The sequence below is a fragment of the Mustelus asterias genome, chromosome 2, assembly GCF_964213995.1.
Source record: "Mustelus asterias chromosome 2, sMusAst1.hap1.1, whole genome shotgun sequence".
Classification (NCBI taxonomy): Eukaryota; Metazoa; Chordata; class Chondrichthyes; order Carcharhiniformes; family Triakidae; genus Mustelus; species Mustelus asterias.
This window is the reverse complement of record NC_135802.1, coordinates 22,661,928-22,683,272: the sequence shown is the minus strand read 5'-3', so window position 1 is coordinate 22,683,272 and position 21,345 is coordinate 22,661,928. Positions and strand designations below refer to the sequence as shown.

At 47.7% G+C, this 21,345-nt stretch overlaps 1 protein-coding gene across 1 annotated transcript; it reads left to right on the top strand.

Annotated features, from left to right (window-relative positions):
• The first annotated feature begins 495 nt into the window (after positions 1–495).
• shha (sonic hedgehog signaling molecule a) lies at positions 496–19,913 on the top strand. Its single transcript, XM_078227662.1, has 3 exons — positions 496–1,003; positions 6,320–6,581; positions 17,708–19,913. Exons 1-3 carry the CDS (start codon positions 710–712, stop codon positions 18,418–18,420), a joined length of 1,269 nt encoding a protein of 422 aa, XP_078083788.1. The 5' UTR covers positions 496–709; the 3' UTR covers positions 18,421–19,913.
• Positions 19,914–21,345: the final 1,432 nt, after the last annotated feature.

Genomic DNA, 21,345 nt, shown 5'->3' with positions numbered 1-21,345 from the left:
GGCACAAGCGTTAACCGGATCATCTTCAGAGTGAGAGCAATTTTTTACAATTCAGACCAATTAATCCGTATGTCAGACGCGCGAAGATTTTACATTAGAGTCGATCAAGCTGGAGGGTGGGGGGTGTGGGGGGGTGTGGGGAGGGGGCAATGAAAACAAGTTGTAATCGATGTTTTCATAAGGACAGGCAGTCCTCCTCCCGCTCCTGATACGCCAGACTCAGGTGAATTTTCGGAAATTGTTGGTTTTATTGTAGCACACCAGAAGCCAGTAGCTTCTGGCTGGCCAATCAGATCTCACCGTTGTGCCTTTCTGAGGCTATATTACATTGCTGTGCAGCCAAGTCTCTCTGAAGCGTCTCCAGCCTCCGTATCCTTTAAGCTGCATTCTGCCTTCCTTTTTTTTTATTTTCATTTTTTTTTTAAACAGAGACAGAGAAAATCCTCCCCCCCCCCCCCCCTCCACCCCACCCCTGCTCTCCAAGGCTCCCAACTCCGATGTGTGACCGTTACCGCAGATCTGAAGCTTGCCAGTTCAGCACCTGCCTCAGGAGGGGACCGGAGGACAAGTGAGGAGCTGAGAGGAAGATAGGAGAAGGCAGCAAAGAGGGCAGCGAGAGAGAGAGAGACACACACACACAGAACTAACCCCCCCCCCCCCCCCACCAAAACCTCCTCTGCCCTCCAGCCATTGGATTCGGCGGGACGCGATGCTGACAAGAATTGTGCTGGTGGGATTGATATGCTATTCCCTCGCCTCGCCCGCCAGGGCTTGCGGGCCGGGCAGAGGCTACGGGAGAAGGAGGCACCCAAGAAAACTGACCCCCCTGGCCTACAAGCAGTATATCCCCAATGTGGCCGAAAAGACGCTGGGGGCAAGTGGCAGATACGAGGGCAAGATTACCCGGAACTCGGAGAGGTTCAAAGAATTGACTCCAAATTACAATCCGGACATTATTTTTAAGGATGAGGAGAATACTGGAGCCGACAGGCTGATGACACAGGTACGGGGGGGGGGGGGGGGTCACATCACAGATGATATTTGTTCCCAGTATTGGGCTGTGCGGCTGAGAAAGGGTCGGAGGGGGGCGGGGGGGAGGTGGGTGTGTTTAGGGGAAAACTTTGTACATCTCTCTAAACCCTTTTTTTAAATGTTAAGCCTTTATTTCCACCCCCCGTTCCGCTGGCGGCATGCAATGCACCTTGAATCTGGGCTTTGGGGAGGTGTCCGCACTAACCAGTCACTGCTCTGGACTTTAACGAGTGGGCAGGGTGGGCACCGTGAATGCTGACCGTGCGACACTTGTATTGCTGCGAGCCTCCAGCCTGGTGTCCTTTAATCCCCTCTCTCTCTCTCTCTCTTTCTGTGCCTTTCCAATTAAAAATAGCTTCTGAACCTCGCAGACTTGAGCTGGGATGACTTAATGAGGCTGCCTTTTCTAAATATAGGAGAGAGAGAGAGGAGGGCGGGTAGAATCGACCCGACTGTCTCTCTCTCTCTCACCCCCCTGTCTTTTGCAGTCTGAGTATCAACATTTCACCGCGTTCCGCGGCGTTCTTGAGTCGATATTCCTTTAAGGTTGCGGGGGGGACACAAGTGACGGTGTTTGTCTTGTGCGTTCCCGTGTTTAGGACTATTCACCTCCCCTCAATGTCTGGCAGGAAAAGTTTGGCCACCATTTCTAAAATTGCAATGTTCAGGTAATCAGAGGTCATGGAAAGTTCCTCTCCATAAGGCGGCATGACGCGCTTACCTCTCATGTGGTGGGACCCACCAAAACTCATTATTAGGATTTAAACACGCAGACACATATCTCCCCATCTCTGTGTGTCAATAGACGGATGGATCTCATTCCATGCTCGCACGCGGAGGAATAAAGACCGAGGTTGAACATTATTCTTCTTTCCCCCCCAAGATGTTACCCTTTTAAGCGGTTGGTTAGAGTGGCTGAATGTTTACAATCGGCGCGTGGAGTGTTCCTCATCCCAAAAAAATAAAGAAAACCCCCAATCTTTTTTTTGTGGCTTTCCCAGAGCGAGAGGCTGGCTTCAAACTGCAGGCAGGCAGGATCCCTGTACGTCCCAGATCACTGGCCGCCGCTCGAATATCACCAGAGCCGGCACAACTGAGTCAAGTCTCTCTCACACACACACTGATAATTCAGCCTCACCTCCTCTTCTGGAATCGATCAGGACCGGCCGGGGGGGATTATTTCAGATTTCTACTCAATATCTAAAACCAGTGGAGATCGTCCAGTTCTGTGCCTTTGGGAATACTTAAAGGAATAAAAAAAAGGGAGGCGCGGGTTGGGGGGATGGGGGGGGGAGTTGTTGGGAGGGGGGGGGGGGGTTGGTGTGGGAACAATAAAATTGCTCTGGTGTAGAAATAGCAGACTGCCGACCTGTGGGATTTCCTATCCCCACTCGAATCAGTTCTAATGTGTTGCTGCTCTGTCTGCCCTGGGAGGAGAGGCGAATGTACACAGCACACATACACACACACACACACAGAGAGAGAGAGAGAGGGGAGGGGGACACATCCCTGGGAATAGACAACCTCTCTACACGGTTGCTGCATTAGCGAGGAGCGTTTGAACTTCTGACCTTGTGTGTGTGTTTGTGTGTGGATTTGCTGAGGGAGCCCGGAGGGCAGCAGCAACGCCACACTGGGCTATTTTCCCGCAATGTTTCCCCTCCCGCAGCTTTCTGGATGTCAAGTTCAACGGTATTCCTGCAGTTATCGTCCTTCCCGACCAGCACCCCCCCCCCCCTCCCCCAATCCCAACCCTTTCCACATCAAACCGGCAGCCCAGACCCAACCTGTGCTCAGGGACTGACGAGGGGGTGAGCTTGGGGAGGGATGTGTTTACAACATCCTTTTACACTTTGGGGCTGGGTTGGGTACATGGGCTAGTAAAGGGTGGGTGGGGGGAAGGGACTCGACAATAATCGATTTGGCGGTGGGTCTGTGTGTTGGAGAGAGGGGTTAACAAATGGCCCTCTCTTTTTTTTGCCTCTAACTATCCCAGCGGGCTGTTTGCATTGACAGGAAGCTCTTTCTCTCTTCCTCAATTCATTTCCCAATGTCAGGGTGATTGGGGATTAATGCTGGGGTTTCGGGGTTTCAGAAGCTCTGCCCGGCCACAGAATCAATGCTGATGTATTTATACTGCCGGCTGGTCAGGTTTGCCAGAATGGATGCGGCGCCTTCTCAATGCAGAAATATCTGGTTGTTGGTGCCGCGCCTGTGCACCGACAATGTATCCCCTACACGCCGCTGCCAACAGCTCCAGATGCCGCCGCTCCTGTTAAAGGGGCCGCGGTGCTCAACATGTCCTCAAAGCCAGTCCTGCCCGCTCCCTGCATTTCCCCAGAGGGGGCTGTCTGTTCGGAGGAAACCATTCGGGATGTGGGGGGCTCGGTCACACAGCCCTGCGTGTGCGCACTGGCGAGCTGGTGCAGTGGAAGCTGTTTAAAGTGATATCGCAGCGAGTGGCACAGGCTGGGAGGGACATTGGCTGAAAATGCGAAGAAACCTTCTAGGTGCGCAGATCGGATGGTCTCTAAGTCCCAGCTGTGCTGTGTGTATATGTGTGCATGTACATACATACTGTGTGTGAAGTGTGAATATGTGCGAGCATTGTATATGGCCATGTACATACATGCTGTGTGTGTATATATGCTGGCATTGTATATGGCCGTGTACATACATGCTGTGTGTATATATGCTGGCATTGTATATGGCCGTGTACATACATGCTGTGTGTGTATATGCGAGCATTGTATGTGGCCATGTACATAAATACTGTGTGTGTATATGTGCCGGCATTGTATATGACCGTGTACATACATGCTGTGTGTGTATGTGTGTGGGCATTATAGATGGCCATGTAAATACATACTGTGTGTATATGTGCGGGCATTGTATATGGCCATGTACATACATACTGTGTGTGTATATGTATGGATATTGTATATGGCCACGTACATACATACTGTGTATATGTGCGGGTTTGGTGCATGGCCATGCACATACTGTGTGTATTTGTGTGGGCATTGTGTATGGCCATTTTCATACATACTGTGTATATATGTGGGGACATTGTGTATGGCCATGTACATACATTCTGTGTGTGTGCAGACGTTGTGCATGGCTATGTACTTAGATACTGTGCGTGTTTATGTGCAGGAATTGTGTACAGCCATATACATACATCGTGTGTGTGTATGTGCAGGAATTGTGTATCGCCATGTACATACGTATTGCGTGTATATGTGCGGGCATTGTGTATGGCCGTGTAAATACTTACTGTGTGTGTATGTGTGGTGGTGGTGGAGAGGATATTTCGCAGACTGACCATGTATGCACTGATATGTCTCCGTGAAGAAAAGATCGCCAAACTACTTTATCCTCCCTTCGGCTTGGCTGCTGTTCGCTGCAGAGCTGATGCGGCCATTCATTTATCAGCCAGTGTGCGCTCGCCAGCTTTTGCCTGGGCTCCCAGTGGGGGAGAATCACAGCCTCTTTGCACATGCGGACATGCTGCACTCTCCCTATGCACCATACACAGAGTTGGCGGTGAAGATTCCCTCCGCCTGGCCTTGCTCACCTCTTACGCAAGGACAAATGTCAGCGACAAGATTCTCTTTCTGTTAGTGTAGCCCCTCCCCACCTCCCTCCAACTCTCCCTCTGAAAAGAGTCTATGTGATCCGGGATGTGTTAAATTTCACACTTCGGGATAGTTTCTGTGGACAGTTGAGGGGAGAGCCAGACATCCCAGTGCCGAATCCTCAGAGTTCAGAGAGCAGTTCCGCGGCTGACATTCCAGTCCCACCTCTCTCCCTCTCTATACCTTTCACCGCATCGATTTAGCCGAGAACTGCAATGAAATGTAACAGGACCCCCGAGCCACCCGTTTGTCTGTGGGATAATAATTGCCACGGGCGTACGAGGTTGGAAGGCAGTGCTCCCAGTGGCAGCAGCGGTAATATCTGTGAACCCCCATTCTCCCAGCCCGCGAGGGTCGCTGTTACCCCGATCAGGAGAAATGTGAACCATTTTTGTCCTTAAAAATCACGTGCATTCAACAGGGAGTTGGGGAGGGGGTCCTGCACGTCCTTAGCCCAGGAAAGGAGGGCTCAGATAAGTCGAATAGACTCAGGGTAAGGTCTTTATTGAGAGCAGCAAGTTGAGTCATTGAAAAGGCCAGATCACTGCTCCTCTGCGTTAACCTTGACGTGAGGGGCACAGATCAGCTAGATAGTCAACATCTTTTCCCAAAGGTAGGGGAGTCTAAAACTAGAGGGCATAGGTTTAAGATGAGAGGGGAGAGATACAAAAGGGTCCAGAGGGGCAATTGTTTCACACAGAGGGTGGTGAGTGTCTGGAACAAGCTGCCAGAGGCAGTAGCAGAGGTGGATACAATTTTGTCTTTTAAAAAGCGTTTAGATAGTTACATTGATAAGATGGGTATAGAGGGATATGGGCCAAACGCGGGCAACTGGGACTAGCTTAGTGGTTAAAAAAAGGGCGGCATGGACAAGTTGGGCTGAAGGGCCTGTTTCCATGCTGTAAACCTCAATTACTCTATGACTCTAAGGAAAGCCCTCCACCTTAGCAGTGATAAGCTGGAGGCTCCGAATCTCCTTTCCTGTGATCCTGTCATCTGTCTACAAGTGTTCACGAAGAAATTGGGTCTTGCTCTTGGGGCTAAAGGGATCAGGGGATATGAGGGGAAGGGGGGAATCAGTAGAGATTCTATCAGGATATTGAATTCGATGATCAGCCACGACCAAAATAAAGTTTATTTATCAGTCAGAAGTAGGCTTAAATTAACACTGCAATAAAGTTACTGTGAAAATCCCTAGTCGCTACACTCCAGCACCTGTTCGTACACTGAGGGAGAATTTAGCATAGTCAATGCACCTAACCAGCAGTCTTCGGAGTGTGGGAGGAAACTAGAGCACCCGGAGGAAGCCCACGCAGACACGGGGGGAACGTGCAAACGCCACACAGACAGTGATCCAAGCCGGGAATCGAACCCGGGTCCCTGGCGCTGTGAGGCAGCAGTGCTAACCACTGTGCCACCGCATTGAACGGTGGGGCAGGTTCGAAGAGCCGAATGGCCTCCTCCTGCTTCTAGTTTTATGTGTTTCTGTGTTCATGGGTGCATGTAATTAGCCAATATTTAAATCAATAGCAGATAGCGAGTGTGTTACCGGAATGGTCAAATGCTTCATTAACAAAAATCAACCAATTGGGATTGGCACACTTAATTGATTTTTTTCTCTCTTTCTTCTTTCTGTCCATTCTTGGCAGAGGTGTAAAGATAAGTTAAACTCCCTGGCCATCTCAGTCATGAACCAATGGCCCGGGGTGAAGCTGAGGGTGACAGAGGGCTGGGATGAAGACGGGCACCACTCCGAGGAATCCCTACACTACGAGGGCAGGGCCGTGGACATCACCACCTCGGACCGCGACAGGAGCAAGTACGGCATGTTGGCCAGGCTGGCCGTGGAGGCGGGCTTCGACTGGGTCTATTACGAATCCAAGGCCCACATTCACTGTTCGGTCAAAGCAGGTGAGGGAGCGCTTTAAAGAAATCGGTACGCCCTTCTCACCAGCCGGCAGACTGGTATGATGAACCTGATCATATTTCATATCTGCAGCACACACTTTCAGTCTGAAGGCACCTCAGGCGCCAGCCAACGCTTCCTGTCACTCCTTGGCAGGGTGGAGGCTCGGGAACATTACAGAGGAGTTTCACTGATCTTGTAATAAATAATGCGGGTCATTAATTTGATGGGTGGGGAGGATGTAAGCCCAAAGTGCAATGAATGAGGATGTTCTCTTAAAAGAGGCGAGAATCATTGTCTCACCTTCATAATCCTTTCTATTTTGGTTAATCACAAAATCTCCGGACCAAACCAGCAAGCAATCCACACCAATAGTTGTTGCCTGTCTTCGGGGGAATTACAGAATCCATACGGCACAGAAGGAGGCCATTCGGCCCATCGAGCCTGCACCGACAACAATCCCACCCAGGCCCTATCCCCATAGCCCCATGCATTTACCCTGCTAGTCCCCCTGACACTAATGGTCAATTTATCATGGCCAATCCACCTAACCCGCACATCTATCGAACTGTGGGAGGAAGTCGTAGCACCCAGAGGAAACCCACACAGACACGGGGAGAATGTGCAAACTCCACACAGTCAGCCAAGGCCGGAATCGAAACCAGGTCCCTGGCGCTGTGAGGCAGCAGTGCTAACCATTGTGCTGCAGGGATAAAATGGGTGATGGGTGGGTGGGGGGGGGGAGGTGCTTTTGGAGGGTCCCCCGTAAGTACAGCAAAACTCAGGGAAAACTTGAGTAGTTTGAAACCCACCAAGGTTGAGCCGTGCACAAGGTCTGGCTGAGGTTGCATTTTATTTATAATGCTTCCCCCTATTTGTTTAGTTGTGAGCAGTCTCTTTGATAGAGCTCTGGAGGAGTGGAGGGAGATAAGTAGGTGCCGGGTCGGTGGAATCTCAATTGACATGAACAAGTGTACCCCTCTTAATACTTACCAACAAGGTCACTAGTCAACTGAGTCCCGAGGCAATTGAGACCTGATTGACCCTGATATCAGATCAAGCCACAGAGGGCCCACAGTTACATTAGCGCTGCTGTCACATTGGAGTTAATGTAAGCCAAAGATCCCTCTTCTCTCTCCTCTCTCCCAGAAGAAGGGTTTGGATCGTCTCTCCTTGGTCACCTTGACTACCATACCTTGGGTGACACGGTGGTACAAAAGTTAGCACCGCTGCCTCACAGCGCCAGGGACATGGGTTCGATTCCCAGCTTGGGTCACTGTTTGTGCAGAGTCTGCACGTTCTCCCCGTGTCTGCGTGGGTTTCCTCCGGGTGCTCCGGCTTCCTCCCACAGTCCGAAGGACGTGCTGGTTAGGCACATTGGCCATGCTAAATTACCCCTTCCTGTTAGGTTAATACATGGGGTTATGGGGATAGGGCCTGGACGGGATTGTTGTCGGTGCAGGCTCGATGGGTCGAATGGCCTCCTTACGGACTGTGGGGATTCTATGATTCTATGACCAGATTAGCGTGGGTTAGGTAGTCTTAGATAAAGTAGATCTCGCATCAGTTCTAACTAGCAACTTATAACTAGAACACTTCAACTAAGTTATATAATCCTTGCCCGTTAACCAGTCGTTCAATGATTTGGATTTAACCGTTATATTCCGAGGCTCTGGGCACCTTTTTAGATTAATATCCGAAATGCAATGTCTGTGTCTCTGACACATCATGACTTGGTCACTTTAAACTTATTCTTCCCCCAGTCTCTAAAGATACTTTTTTTTAAAAAAACTCCACAGCACTGGTCACGTACGCGACTCACACTCACACTGTCTCACCCAGCGATAGATCTGTCATTAAAAAATACTTCAGAAGAGTTCAAGTAGGAAAAGGTGCCGCGAATGCTGAATAAATATAATCGCAAGAGCCAGTAAATCATGAACCGCAGTTTGAAATAAAGATGGAAATCAGTAGGATCCCAGTTTATTTTTAACTGGCCACTCTGGATGTGCGGTAACGCGTGTTTTGATTAACACTGATGGTAATTAACAGTCCAGGGCGATAATCGCACTCTTCCCAAGAAACCACCCCCCCCCCGCCCCCCCCAACAACACACTCGTTTGCACAAACCAATAACACTGGCATCCTTTGGGGCACCGAGTGCAGAGTTTTATAGAACTGTATGTACCTTCACAGAGAAACTGTGAATGCACCCACCTTGGGTTTAAATAGAACAGGTAACTCCCATTTTAGACAAAGTTAACACTTGCGATTCCCTGCCAAACTGTGTGGGTTGGGAGGGAGGTTTTTTATTGCACTTTGCCCAATCTCTTCCTAATGTTGGGGATAATTGATGATTTTTATTCGGACTTGCATTCGTGTAGTCAAACTAAAGCCCGCTTGTCATCTGCCATTCCCTATTTACCAATCCCTCCATCTATCTCCCTCCATCTATCTGTGTCTTGATCTCTCACTATTTTTTTCCACAAGTGGTTCAGATTCTGTAGGCTTTGTAGTTTTCTTCATTCTTTCGTGTGATGTGAGAGTCACTGGCTGAGCCAGCACTTTTTTCCCCACCCCCTAATTCCACCTTGAACCGAGTGGCTTGCTCGGACATCTCAGAGGGGCAGTTAAGAGTCAGCCACATTGCTTTGGGTCTGGAGTCACATGTAGGACCAGACCAGGTAAAGATGGTAGGTTTCATTACTGAACACAGGTGGGTTTCTTGTGCTAAAAGACAATGGTGTCACGGTCACCATTAATGCGATCAGGTTTCTTTTCACTGAATTTGAATGCCATGCTGGGATTTGAACCCACGTCCCCAGAGCATTAGTTCTGGCCCTTTGGATTACCAGCCCAGTGAGATTACCACAACGCCAGCGTTCTTCCTCCCCTACCTCAAGATGGGCAAGTTCCCAAACGTCATTGGGTTCACAAGAATATTCAATAGATTGAGACTAGCTAAGTTGCTCTTGCAGAGAGTCGGTGGGCTGAAGGGCTTACTTTAATTGTTCTATCATTTCCACGTCCGTGAACGACTCACGGGAATTGGTACAATTGTGATCACTGAGATGATGCTTTAATAGCACACACACATACATACATTCAGACACATGCACACACATCCAGACACACACATATACACAAGCAGACACATATAGACACACATTTATACACGCACATACAGACACACACACATACAGACATAGACACACAGACACATATACAGACACACACATACACACACACAGACACATATATACACACATACAGACACACACATATATACACACACACACATATACACAGACACACATATACAGACACACATATATGCACACACATACAGACACGCATACAGACATACATGCACATACACATACAGACATATATACACAGATATACACCAGTGGGTCTGGGATTGCTCTCGCCTATAGAAAACTACAGCCGCTCATTCACCGTACTTGCAACGCCACACACTGTCTTAATGAAGAATTTCCCTTCCCTTGCCAACCAACAACAAAAAAAATCTTGAATTACAGATAAGAAACTCAGCGAAGGCTCATCTAGTGTAATCCAACCTTCGTTTTCAGTCTTTAAATGGGAGAGGGGCAAATCTAAAATTTAAAATTCCAAACACACTGAAGCCTCCAGACTCATTTGAGTCGATGTCATGTGGGTCGTGTGACGGTACCAAATGGATTTGGCCGGACTATTGGAGAATGCTGTTAGCTCAGGCTCCCATCCGTTTGTTCCGCCATCATTTCATGTCAGTGAATCATATGAGAAGATTAAATGCTGTCTGCAAAGGGCTTGGAGGGGGGAAATGCCAGGCGAGGAAGATTCTCTTTCTCCATCTCTATTTGCTGAAAGTATGATCCCAGGGACAGGAATGCAAAGCCGAGATATCTCAAACCCCCTGAATCATTGTCAGGACGAACACTGAGAGAACTGATGATGGGCTGCAGTCAGCATCTAAAGCCACACTCGGTCATTTAAAATTCAAATACACATCTTGAAGTAGCCAAGGAAAAGGGACAGTGTTTCTGCCTGTGCAAATACAGGCTGCATTCTGGCGTGTAGTGTATGTGTGAATTGACACATACACATATACACACATAAGGGGGTGGGAGCTCCCGCACCTGAACAAACAGGAGCTGGGAAAGAGAGTGGAAGTGTCTTCTCTTCCAGCGACATCTCCTCCATTAGCTGAATCCCAGAGACAATACGGCCTCCTTTTGTTTTCTGATTGGATTTCAATGAGGCCGGACCGCGTTCCTCCCGAGTTGGAGCCCACTCCCCAGCCACAACACCACAGCGACAAGCCGTTTCTATTTCACACTCCCCCTGTCTCCCCTCCCCCCCCCCCCCCCCCCACCCTTCAGCCCCCCCCCCCCACACAGGTCGCTCGGAGTGGTCCACAGCCCCTCACCCCTGTCACCACCCACCCACACACACACTTTCCTTCGTGTTTGCTTGCATACAACCTGTGACAAAGCCGCTGCCAATTCGTCCAGTTCCCCCATTAAAGCGAGGCGAGAAAGTCGTTAACAAATCCATAAAATGTAATTTGCGGCTCTTTCTCGCCAATTAAACAGAGTAGCTTTCTGAGGAGCTGTTGTTTGGCAAAAAGCGCCACCGCCGGGTGTTAGCAGATGGTTTTTGCTAATGAAAATAGCGCTCTGATTCTCATTAACCTGGCCATCTCTGTTTTGATCGCCGTGACGGGGTGACTGAGGGAAGAGGGTGTTAATCCCGGCTGCTGTGTGTGTGAGAGAGAGAAAGGGACGGTATTGGCAGCTCAACTTCCTCCAAGTTTGCAAACCCCCATACAGCGGTGTGAATGTCCCGTCTGGATGAGAAACATTTCAAGGAGAATAACTCAGATTTTTGCACTCGAATGGTTTACTCGGAAGAAGTGAAGTTTATTTATTAGTGTCACAAGTAGGCTTACATTAACACTGCAATGAAGTTACTGTGAAAATCCCCTGGTCGCCACACTCCGGCGCCTGTTCGGGTACACTGAGGGAGAATTTAGCATGGCCAATGCACATAATCAGCACGACTGTGGGAGGAAACAGGAGCGCCCGGTGGAAACCCACACAGACACGGGGAGAACGTGCAGACTCCGCACAAACAGTGACCCAAGCTGGGAATCAAACCCAGGTCCCTGGCGCTGTGAGGCAGCAGTTCTGACCACTGTGCCACCGTGCCACCCTATTAATGCTATTAAGTATTAATTATGATATATATTTTTTAATTATTTAACCATGACCCGGACCTCCTATCTATCCACTGGATTTAGTTCTGAAGTTAGTGGACATAGATTGAAGATCCCTCAGAGAGAAAACAGTGGGCACAGAAAGGAAATGAGTGCAAAAAGATCCTTAAATGAAACATTTGAAGTACCAAGCAATGAGGAAACTAGGCTCTTTCACAAGGGGGATATTTTGTCTCTGCGGTTTGATCAATGCAAACTAGAAATATCTTCAAATCGTTGCTTCAAACTATTTGTTCATTGCTGTCCATTCATCTTCTTACTAAATAATCCGGAACCATCCATCTATCTAACTCTATCACAACTGTTTATATAGTCACAGGAGTAGATATATACCTATATAAAGTTTATTAGTGTCACCAGTAGGCTTACATTCACACTGCTACGAAGTTACTGTCGCCACATTCTGGCGCCTGTTTGGGTACACTGAGAGAGAATTTTAGCATGGCCAATGCATCTAACCAGCACCTCTTTCGGACTGTGGGAGGAAACCCACGCAGACACGGAGAGAACATGCAGACTCTGCACAGACAGTGACCGAAGCCAGGAATTGAACCCAGGTCCCTGGTGCTGTGAGGCAGCAGTGCTAACTATATAACCAATAACCACTATATATACATTCAGCTATGTGTTTAGCTTCCTTCAGTATGGAATGCTCCATGTACATTAACACTTCCCTGGTGTTAATGCCCTGGTTTTGAGATTTTTATGTAACCTCAGATACCCATTTCACTGGGCTCAACTTTCACATTTTAGGTGATGAGTGTTTATTACCCCAATCTGTAATCTTTTTCTCTCTCCACTGATGCTGCCAGACCTGCTGAATATTTCCAGTCATCTTTCCTGCTTTTTTTATCCAGGTTTCCACATCCTAGCTATTTTGTGTTTTGCTTTTTTAAATGAGGTTTAATCCCACTGCTCTGGCACTTTGTATCCACCCGCCCCCCCCCCCCCCCCCCCCCCCCCCCCCCACACCCACACCCCCCGCCCCTCCGCAGTTTGGCCTTGGCCAGTGAATCCTAACCACCTAGGTGATCATGAGGTCGTCTTTAAGTATGGACAAAATAAAAAAATGTAATCCTTACATTGGTTATTTAGTGAAGGCTGCCCTCTGCCTGCCTCTGGTGTGACTTGCTCAATATCTCATTATCCATCTCTTGTGTTCCCTTTTATGTTCTATCTTCACAAGATAAAACAAGCGCCCTTTAATGCTTTATATTTAAGTTTCTTTATTTATTAGTCACAAGTAGGCTTACATTAACACTGCAATGAAGTTACTGTGAAAATCCCTAGTCACCACACTCTGGTGCCTATTCGGGTACACTGAGGGAGAATTTAGCATGGCGAATGTACCTAACCAGCACGTCTTTCAGACTGTCTGCACGTTTCCCCCGTGTTTGCATGGGTTTCCTCCGGGTTCTCCGTTTTCCTCCCACAGTCCAAAATACATGCTGGTTAGGTGCATTGCTAAACTCTCCCTCAGTGTACCCGAACAGGCAGCAGGGTGTGGCGACTAGGGGATTTTCAAGTAACTTCATTGCAGTGTCAATGGAAGCCTACTTGTGACACGAATAAATAAAACTTAAACTTTATTTCACTATTCAGTAAGATCATGGCTGATATGGTTGTAGTTTCACCTCCACTTTCCTGTCTGCCTCCCAAAACCCATGACCCCCCCTTGCCACTCTGCCCAATCAGAAATCTGCCCAACTCAGCCTCGAAGGACAGCACAGTGGCATGGTGGCACAGTGGTTAGCACCGCTGCCTCACAGCACCAGAGACCCGGGTTCGATTCCAGCCTTGGGTGACTGTCTGCGTGGAGTTTGCATGTTCTCCCTGTGTCTGTGTGGGTTTCCTCCGGGTGCTCCTGTTTCCTGCCACAGATGTACAGGTTAGGTGGATTGGCCATGCTAAATTGCCCCTTGGTCTCCTAAAATGTGTGGGTTAGGGGATTAGCAGGGTAAATACATGGGGTTATGGGAATAGGTGAGATTTTTTAAAAAGGTGGGTCAGTGCGGGCTCGACGGGCCGAATGGCCTCCTGTAGGGATTGCATGATTCCATGAATCAATCCAATGACCCAATGGCTCCCTGTGGAGGGGAATTCTACACATGAGGGAGGGGCCCTTTGAGAGAGAAAAAAAGTCACCTTCCTAACCCTATGCTGTAGATATCCTAGAATCATAGAATCTCTACAGTACAGAAAGAGGCCATTCGGCCCATCGAGTCTGCACTGACCACAATTCCACCCAGGCCCTATTCTCATAACCCCACATATTTACCCTGCTAATCCCTTGACTGTAGGGGCAATTTACCATGGCCAGTCCACCTAACCCGCACATCTTTGGGCTGTGGGAGGAAACCAGAGCTCGGGGAGAATGTGCAAACTCCACACAGACCCAAGCCGGGAATCGAACCTGGATCCCTGACGTATTAACTATAATCGCTTTGATTTGATACTTTCACATATGACCCATGGAAATTGGATACTGGGAGATGATGACTTGCGATCTCCCACTGTCTGCACACTGTCCAAATGATAAGTTATCCTGTCACCTGATGGCCGTGGCTCTGTTGGGTTCAATTTCTCTCTGTCAGAATAGCGGATTCTGTAACTCATTCCAGTCAGTTTCCAGATTAAGACATCCGCGCTGATAATATAACAACAATGAAAGGCAGAAAGCACAGACAAGGACATCAACGATCATTCCCAGAGCACAACACTACGGATCAATGCTGGAAATGCTCAGCCGGCCTGGCAGCAAGTGTGGAGGTCAGAGAGAAACAGGGTTAAAGCTCCAGGTTCGAGCAACTTTCCTCATCGACCTCATTTAACCCATTCGAAAGCCGCTCACTCGCACATAGTTCAAACCGGGTCGCCAACCCCGCTTCTCTCTGCACAGATACTGCCTGGCTGGCTAAATATTTCCAGCATCTTCGCTTTCTAAGAATCATGAGTGCCTGTTAGAAGAGGGAGTGGCTGCCGAGTCTGTAACGAAATCAGCAAGTGTCTCAAACACCAGGTTTCACGTTTTAAACTGTCGATTTAATGTAACTAGCAAGACTTGCGGCTCTGTAACTGGAACCGGACAAGAGCACCTCTAGGTGTAAAGGCTGGAAGTTCAGTTGGAACGAAACAAGATTTACACAATCCATCAGTTGTGTTTAAAACATTACACTCTCGTCCCCTGTTACCTCCGGACAAGCTTCGGGCTGTGTTCTTGGAATATTGAATTCAGTTACACACATACAAACTGAAATTCCTTCTGCGCATCCCAGGAATGACATTTTGATTAAGTTTCCTTTAACATTATTGTTTTAGTTCCAGTGCTCCGCCAGGGCCTACCACCCCCTCTCAATTTTGTTTAATTTCTTGTTTTTTTATTGAAGAAGTGTAAGTGGATTTTTTTGAGGGCCACGTGTGGCATGGTAGCACAGCGGTTAGCACTGTTACCTCACAGTGCCAGGGATCCGGGTTCAATTCCTGGCTTGGGTCACTGTCTGTGTGGAGTTTGCACATTCTCCCCCTGTCTGCGTGGGTTTCCTCCGGGTGCTCCGGTTTCAAAGAACAAAGAACAATACAGCACAGGAACAGGCCCTTCGGCCCTCCAAGCCCATGCCGCTCCCTGGTCCAAACTAGACCATTATTTTGTATCCCTCCATTCCCACTCCGTTCATATGGCTGTCTAGATAAGTCTTAAACGTTCCCAGTGTGTCCGCCTCCACCACCTTGCCTGGCAGCGCATTCCAGGCCCCCACCACCCTCTGTGTAAAATATGTCCTTCTGATATCTGTGTTAAACTTCCCCCCCCCTTCACCTTGAACCTATGACCCCTCGTGAACGTCACCACCGACCTGGGGAAAAGCTTGTCCAAAGATGTGCGAGTTAGGTTGATTGGCCATGCTAAATTGCTCCATCGTGGCAGGGGGATTAAGAGGGGTAAGTACGTGGGGTTAAGGGGATAGGGCCTAGATGGGATTGTGGTCGGTGCAGACTCGATGGGCCAAATGGCCTCCTTCAGTACTGTAAGGATTCTATGATTTACTTTATTCCTAGGCACACTCGAAACAATGCTGAGTGCAAATTTAGGCTCCAATTACCTTTCAGCTGCTAATCCCACATTGCGGTATGTATGACAGTCATGTGGTTATCAGAATCATCCCTCCATGGACGCAGGGCCAAGATTTTGTCCACAAGGCTGTTTATACAAGTGTGCAAGAGGAGCTCCTTTCGCTCAAAGGCTAAATGTTTATGGTGTTTTATTCCATGTTAGGGTCGAGTGGGTGGGCGTGTCAAATTTGTAATAATTTGTAGATAATTTATAAAGTCACCAGGGACTCCCGTGGGTCACCTTTTTAATAAAAGCAAAATAGTGCAGGTCCTGGAATCTGAAACAAAAACAGGAAAATGCTGGAAAATCTCAGCAGGTCTGACAGCATCTATGGAGAGGGAATAGAGCCAACGTTTCGAGTCTCAATGAGCCTCCATCAGAGCTAAGAGGAAAGAAAGCGTCATCCAGACTCCAAACATTGGCCAGAACTCTACCACCTTGCCCGCCATGGAATCAGAGCAGGAGAGGGTCCCAAAACGGAAAGCTCTGTTGACCTCAAGCGGGAACTTCCAGTCTCGCTTGACCGAGGCTGTAAAATCCCAGCCATTGACTCTACTCTCTCTCCGCAGATGCTGTCAGACCTGCTGAGATTTTCCAGCATTTTTTGTTTTTGTTGCACCTTTTTACCCATCTCCCTGTGATCAAGCTTTGGGCTACCTGCCCTAACCTGTCTCCTTATTTGGGTCCGTGGTTGCTTTTGGTCTGATTCTGCTTCCACAGTGGAATATTGAAGCTGCTATGTAAATACAAGTCTGTTGTTTCAAACACATCTTGGCTTCGAGCCCTGTCTGAACCGGAGCTCTGTGAATGAGGAATCTCACATTTCAGTTCTCCGCAGTCAGAGTGGCTCCTGGACCCTAAATAACTTGATTTGATTTATTATTGTCACATGTATTGGTAAACAGTGAAAAGTATTGTTTCTTGCGCGCTGCACAGACCAAGCATACCATTCATAGAGTACATAGGGGAGAAGAAAAGGAGGGTGCAGAATATAATGTTGCAGTAACAGATAAGGTGAAGAGAACGATTAGCTTAATATATGATAGGACCATTCAAAAGTCTGACAGCAGCAGGGAAGAAGCTGTTCTTGAATCAATTGGTGCGTGACCTCAGACTTATGTATCTTTTTCCTGACCAAAGAAGGTGGAAGAGAGAATATCCAGGGTGTGTGGGGTCCTTGATTTTGCTGGCTGCTTTTCCGATGCAGTGGAAAGTGTAGATAGAGTCAATGGATGGGAGACTTGTTTGTGTGATGGACTGGGCTATGTTCACAACTCTTTGTAGTTTCTTGCGGTCTTGGTCAGAGCAGGAGCCATACCAAGCTGTGATACAATTGGATAGGATGCTTTCTATGCTGCATCTCACCCATTCTATGGTGAGAGGGGTAGTGGACATGCTGAATAAAGTTGTTGATGTGAGTTGGGGTGCACACCAGAGACACATTGAGCTGAGAATTGCAATAAATTGATAAATTCTTGTTTCCTCGAGAAATTAAGGGCTATGGGGAGAGAGCGGGTAAATGGAGTTGAAATCAACCATGATTGAATGGTGGAGTGGACTCGATGGGCCGAATGGCCTTACTTCCGCTCCTATGTCTTATGGTCTTATAAGTGTCCCATTATTTCACATGCATTAATATCGCCTGCTTGCATTTACCCTTTGATATGTCTGCTTGTTATTTTTTATCATATAGTTAACATCATTCTGAATCTGTTCCTGCTCTATTTGTGTTCCCCGAACAGAGAACTCAGTCGCTGCTAAGTCCGGAGGCTGCTTCCCGGGTTCAGCTCGAGTGAGTCTGGAAAGCGGTGGCACCAAGTCGGTGAAAGATCTGAAGCCAGGGGACCGGGTGTTGGCGGCGGACGATGAAGGGAAGCTGGTCTACAGCGACTTCCTCATGTTCCTGGACAGGGCGGAGGCGACCAGGCGAGTCTTCTACGTGATCGAGACGCGGGAGCCCCGGAGGAGGCTGCCCCTGACGGCGGCGCACCTGCTTTTCGCCGGGGAGCCGGAGGGGACTGGCTCCGGCCAAGCCCTGCCCAAGGCAACGTACGCCAGCGACGTGAGAGCCGGGCAGCTGGTGTACATCGCGGACGGGGACGAGGACGGGGACGGCCGCCGGCTCCGGCCCGCCCAAGTGGAGAAGGTTTACTTGGAGGAGATGGCAGGCGCCTACGCCCCACTGACTGTCCAGGGCACCCTCGTGGTCAACCAAGTCCTGGCCTCTTGCTATGCCGTGGTAGAGCAGCACGCACTGGCCCACTGGGCTTTCGCTCCTGTACGAATGAGCTACGCGGCCAAGTCCTTATTTTCACCCAGTGACCCACTAATGTCCAACAGTACTGTGCAGGAAAACGGCGTCCACTGGTACTCCAGCGCCCTGTATCAAATAGGCACATGGATCTTGGACAGCGCAGCCCTCCATCCACTGGGAATGACACTGGATTCTAGTTGAAATAGTTTACACAGGGGAGGGAGAGGTTATACAGGAAAACAGACTTTACAGTAGCATACACAGCAACAAAAAAGCAAGTAGAGTTTCAATAGAGACCCCGCCCCGCCTCCCAGAGTGTTTCTTTTTCGAGGGGGAATATTTATTTCGTTCGCATTTGTATTGTGTCTTTTCCCCCGCTCCCTACTATCTCGTCTGCTTCTGTTTATTTTGCTTTTTATAAAAAAAAACAAACCTAGAACTTCGAGAGCCTTAAGAAAACTCCTTTGCTAATTTATTCCCGGTGAACTTTCTTTGAACCCAGCAGGGGGAAAAAAGGAAATTATTTTGTGTGGTCAATCAAGGGGCGCAGAATATATTTTTCTATATGTCTGATATCACTGAACATTTCAGAGTCGCCTGCAACGTTTTCCCTTCGGATTGTTGATCTTGTTCTTGTGTCTCGCTCTTTGGGGGGGGGGTTTGTCTTCTGTCTTTCTTTCTTTTTTTGGAAAAAAAAAGTTACATTTCGTCGGGGTCCATAAATTATATTTTTATACACAGAATTGTAAATTAGATTTTGGAGAGTTCATTGCTTAACTGAATCACAATTCGTTATTTGAAATAGTGTAAAATACGAGAATATATTATTTTAATTTAAAGTCTAGTTGCAAAAAAAATATAACGTTTCGACCATCCCATTTTTACGGTTTTTTTTGTTTCCTTGGTGTTTTTTTGTAAACCCAGTTGTGGTGTTGCAAATACGTGCGCCTACACACACACACACATACAGCTGTGCATCCAAGCATTTGCGCTTTTGTCGTTACCACCCGGGACTGAATTTTATTAGAAAAGAATTTATTTTTTAAAAATGGGAAGCTTGAGGATGAATATTCGCATCCTAACGAAAATGGTAGTTTGTACAAAAAAAAATTTTTTTTTTGCATAATATTCGACGGAAAACAGCTGTAAATTTACTAAACCGTATTATTTGCATATTTTGTAATAGTTTAATACTGTAGTTTTATAACATAGGGAAAAAAAGGTGCCAAAACGCTCTTGGTTCGAATATTATTAAAATATACAGCGTTTCAAACTACACTCAACCTTTGATTGCGTGGAGGGAAAGACAGACCATTGTGTATAGAGACTTCAAAATATTTTGGAAGAGAGATATTTATGTCCTCGCGTCGCCTTTTGCCAAGTCCGCAAACTCCCCTGGAGTTGGAACATTCTGCAGGCGGTACGGAGAGACCTGGGGCTACGTTTTGTATTCGGTTCGGGCCGATCATTCCGAGACTTTAACAGTGAATGAAACGAAAACTTTGCTTGGGGCAAAGATTTGGCCGCGTGCGGTCAACAAGACTGTTTTTTTCTCCCTCAGTGCTGCTTTCGTTTTTGAACTTCTTAAAAACAGAATAATAAATTTTCTCTGAAGCCTAAAGTAACTGTAATACATTGGAGAAAGAAGGCGTGTTTAAATGTATGAATGCAAAAAAAAATATTTTTCCAACGCGTTTTATGGCTGCATCCTTTTTTTTCTTAGACACGCACATATCGCTGAAGTGTAAGAAACAATTTATTTCTGCGTGGGAGCGTGAACGACGGTGATGCGGCGCAGTGGTTAGCACTGCTGCCTCACAGCGCCAGGGACCCGGGTTCGATTCCTAGCTTGGGTCACTGTCTGTGCGGAGTCTGCACGTTCTCCCTGTGTCTGCGTGGGTTTCCTCCGGATGCTCTGGTTTCCTCCCACAGTCCAAAAGGCATGCTGGCTAGGTGCATGGGCCATGCTAAATTCTCCCTCAGTGTACCCGATCAGGTGCGGGAATGTGGTGACTTGGGGATTTTCACAGTAACTTCAGTGTTAATGTCAGCCTACTTTTGACATTAATAAGTAAAAATGTTTTTTTAATAAACTACGCTGGCTATCGCTAGAACATAACACCCAGGTCTGTAAAAATCGATTGTGCGTTTGGACAATTGTCCTGATGAAGTTTAAAGCAACTAAAAAAGATGAAGAGATTTGGGCAACAGAAAGTGAGAGGAGTTACAGCACAGAAGGAGGCCATTTGGGCCATCCATCCCTGTGAAAGGGCCATCCAGCTCCACTCCCCTGCTCTTTTCCTATGGTAAGAGTTTTAACAACACCAGGTTAAAGTCCAACAGATTTATTTGGTAGCAAATGCCATTAGCTTTCGGAGCGCTGCTCCTTCGTCAGATGGAGTGGAAATCTGCTCTCAAACAGGGCACAGAGACACAAAATCAAGTTACAGAATACTGATTAGAATGCGAATCTCTACAGCCAACCAGGTCTTAAAGATACAGACAATGTGAGTGGAGATCTTTTTCTGATGAAGGAGCAGCGCTCCGAAAGCTAATGGCATTTGCTACCAAATAAATCTGTTGGACTTTAACCTGGTGTTGTTAAAACTCTTACTGTGTTCACCCCAGTCCAACGCCGGCATCTCCACATCATGATTTTTCCCATAGCCCATGCACTCGCCCTGCCCCCCTTTCTCAGCATAGAATCATAGAAACCCTACCGTGCAGAAGGAAGCCATTTGGCCCATCAAGTTTGTGACTCTATGACAGGCAATTTTACTCAGGCCCTATCCCCATAACCCCACCTTCACCCCACTAATCCATCTAACCTACATAAATAAAAGCAAATTACTGCGGATGCTGGAATCTGAAACCAAAAGAGAAAATGCTGGAAAATCTTCAAGTAGGCTTACATTAACACTGCAATGAGCTTTGACAAAGCGTTATCTGGACTGGGTCAGCTCTTTTCTCTCCTTACAGATGCTGCCAGACCTGTTGAGGTTTTCCAGCATTTTCTCTTTTGGCCCCTAATCTACGCTTCCGTGGGACATTAAAGGGCAATTTAGCATGGCCAATCCACCTAACCTGCATGAAGGCTGCATACTGCGGATGCTGAAATCTGAAACC

What these genes read in the sequence shown, in the direction of transcription:
- shha (XM_078227662.1), top strand. Translation starts at nt 710, where the DNA reads ATGCTGACAAGAATTGTGCTGGTGGGATTGATATGCTATTCCCTCGCC. An exon ending in CCGACAGGCTGATGACACAG is followed by an intron (nt 1,004 to 6,319) that starts GTACGGGGGGGG and finishes CATTCTTGGCAG; the next exon opens with AGGTGTAAAGATAAGTTAAA. An exon ending in TCACTGTTCGGTCAAAGCAG is followed by an intron (nt 6,582 to 17,707) that starts GTGAGGGAGCGC and finishes TTCCCCGAACAG; the next exon opens with AGAACTCAGTCGCTGCTAAG.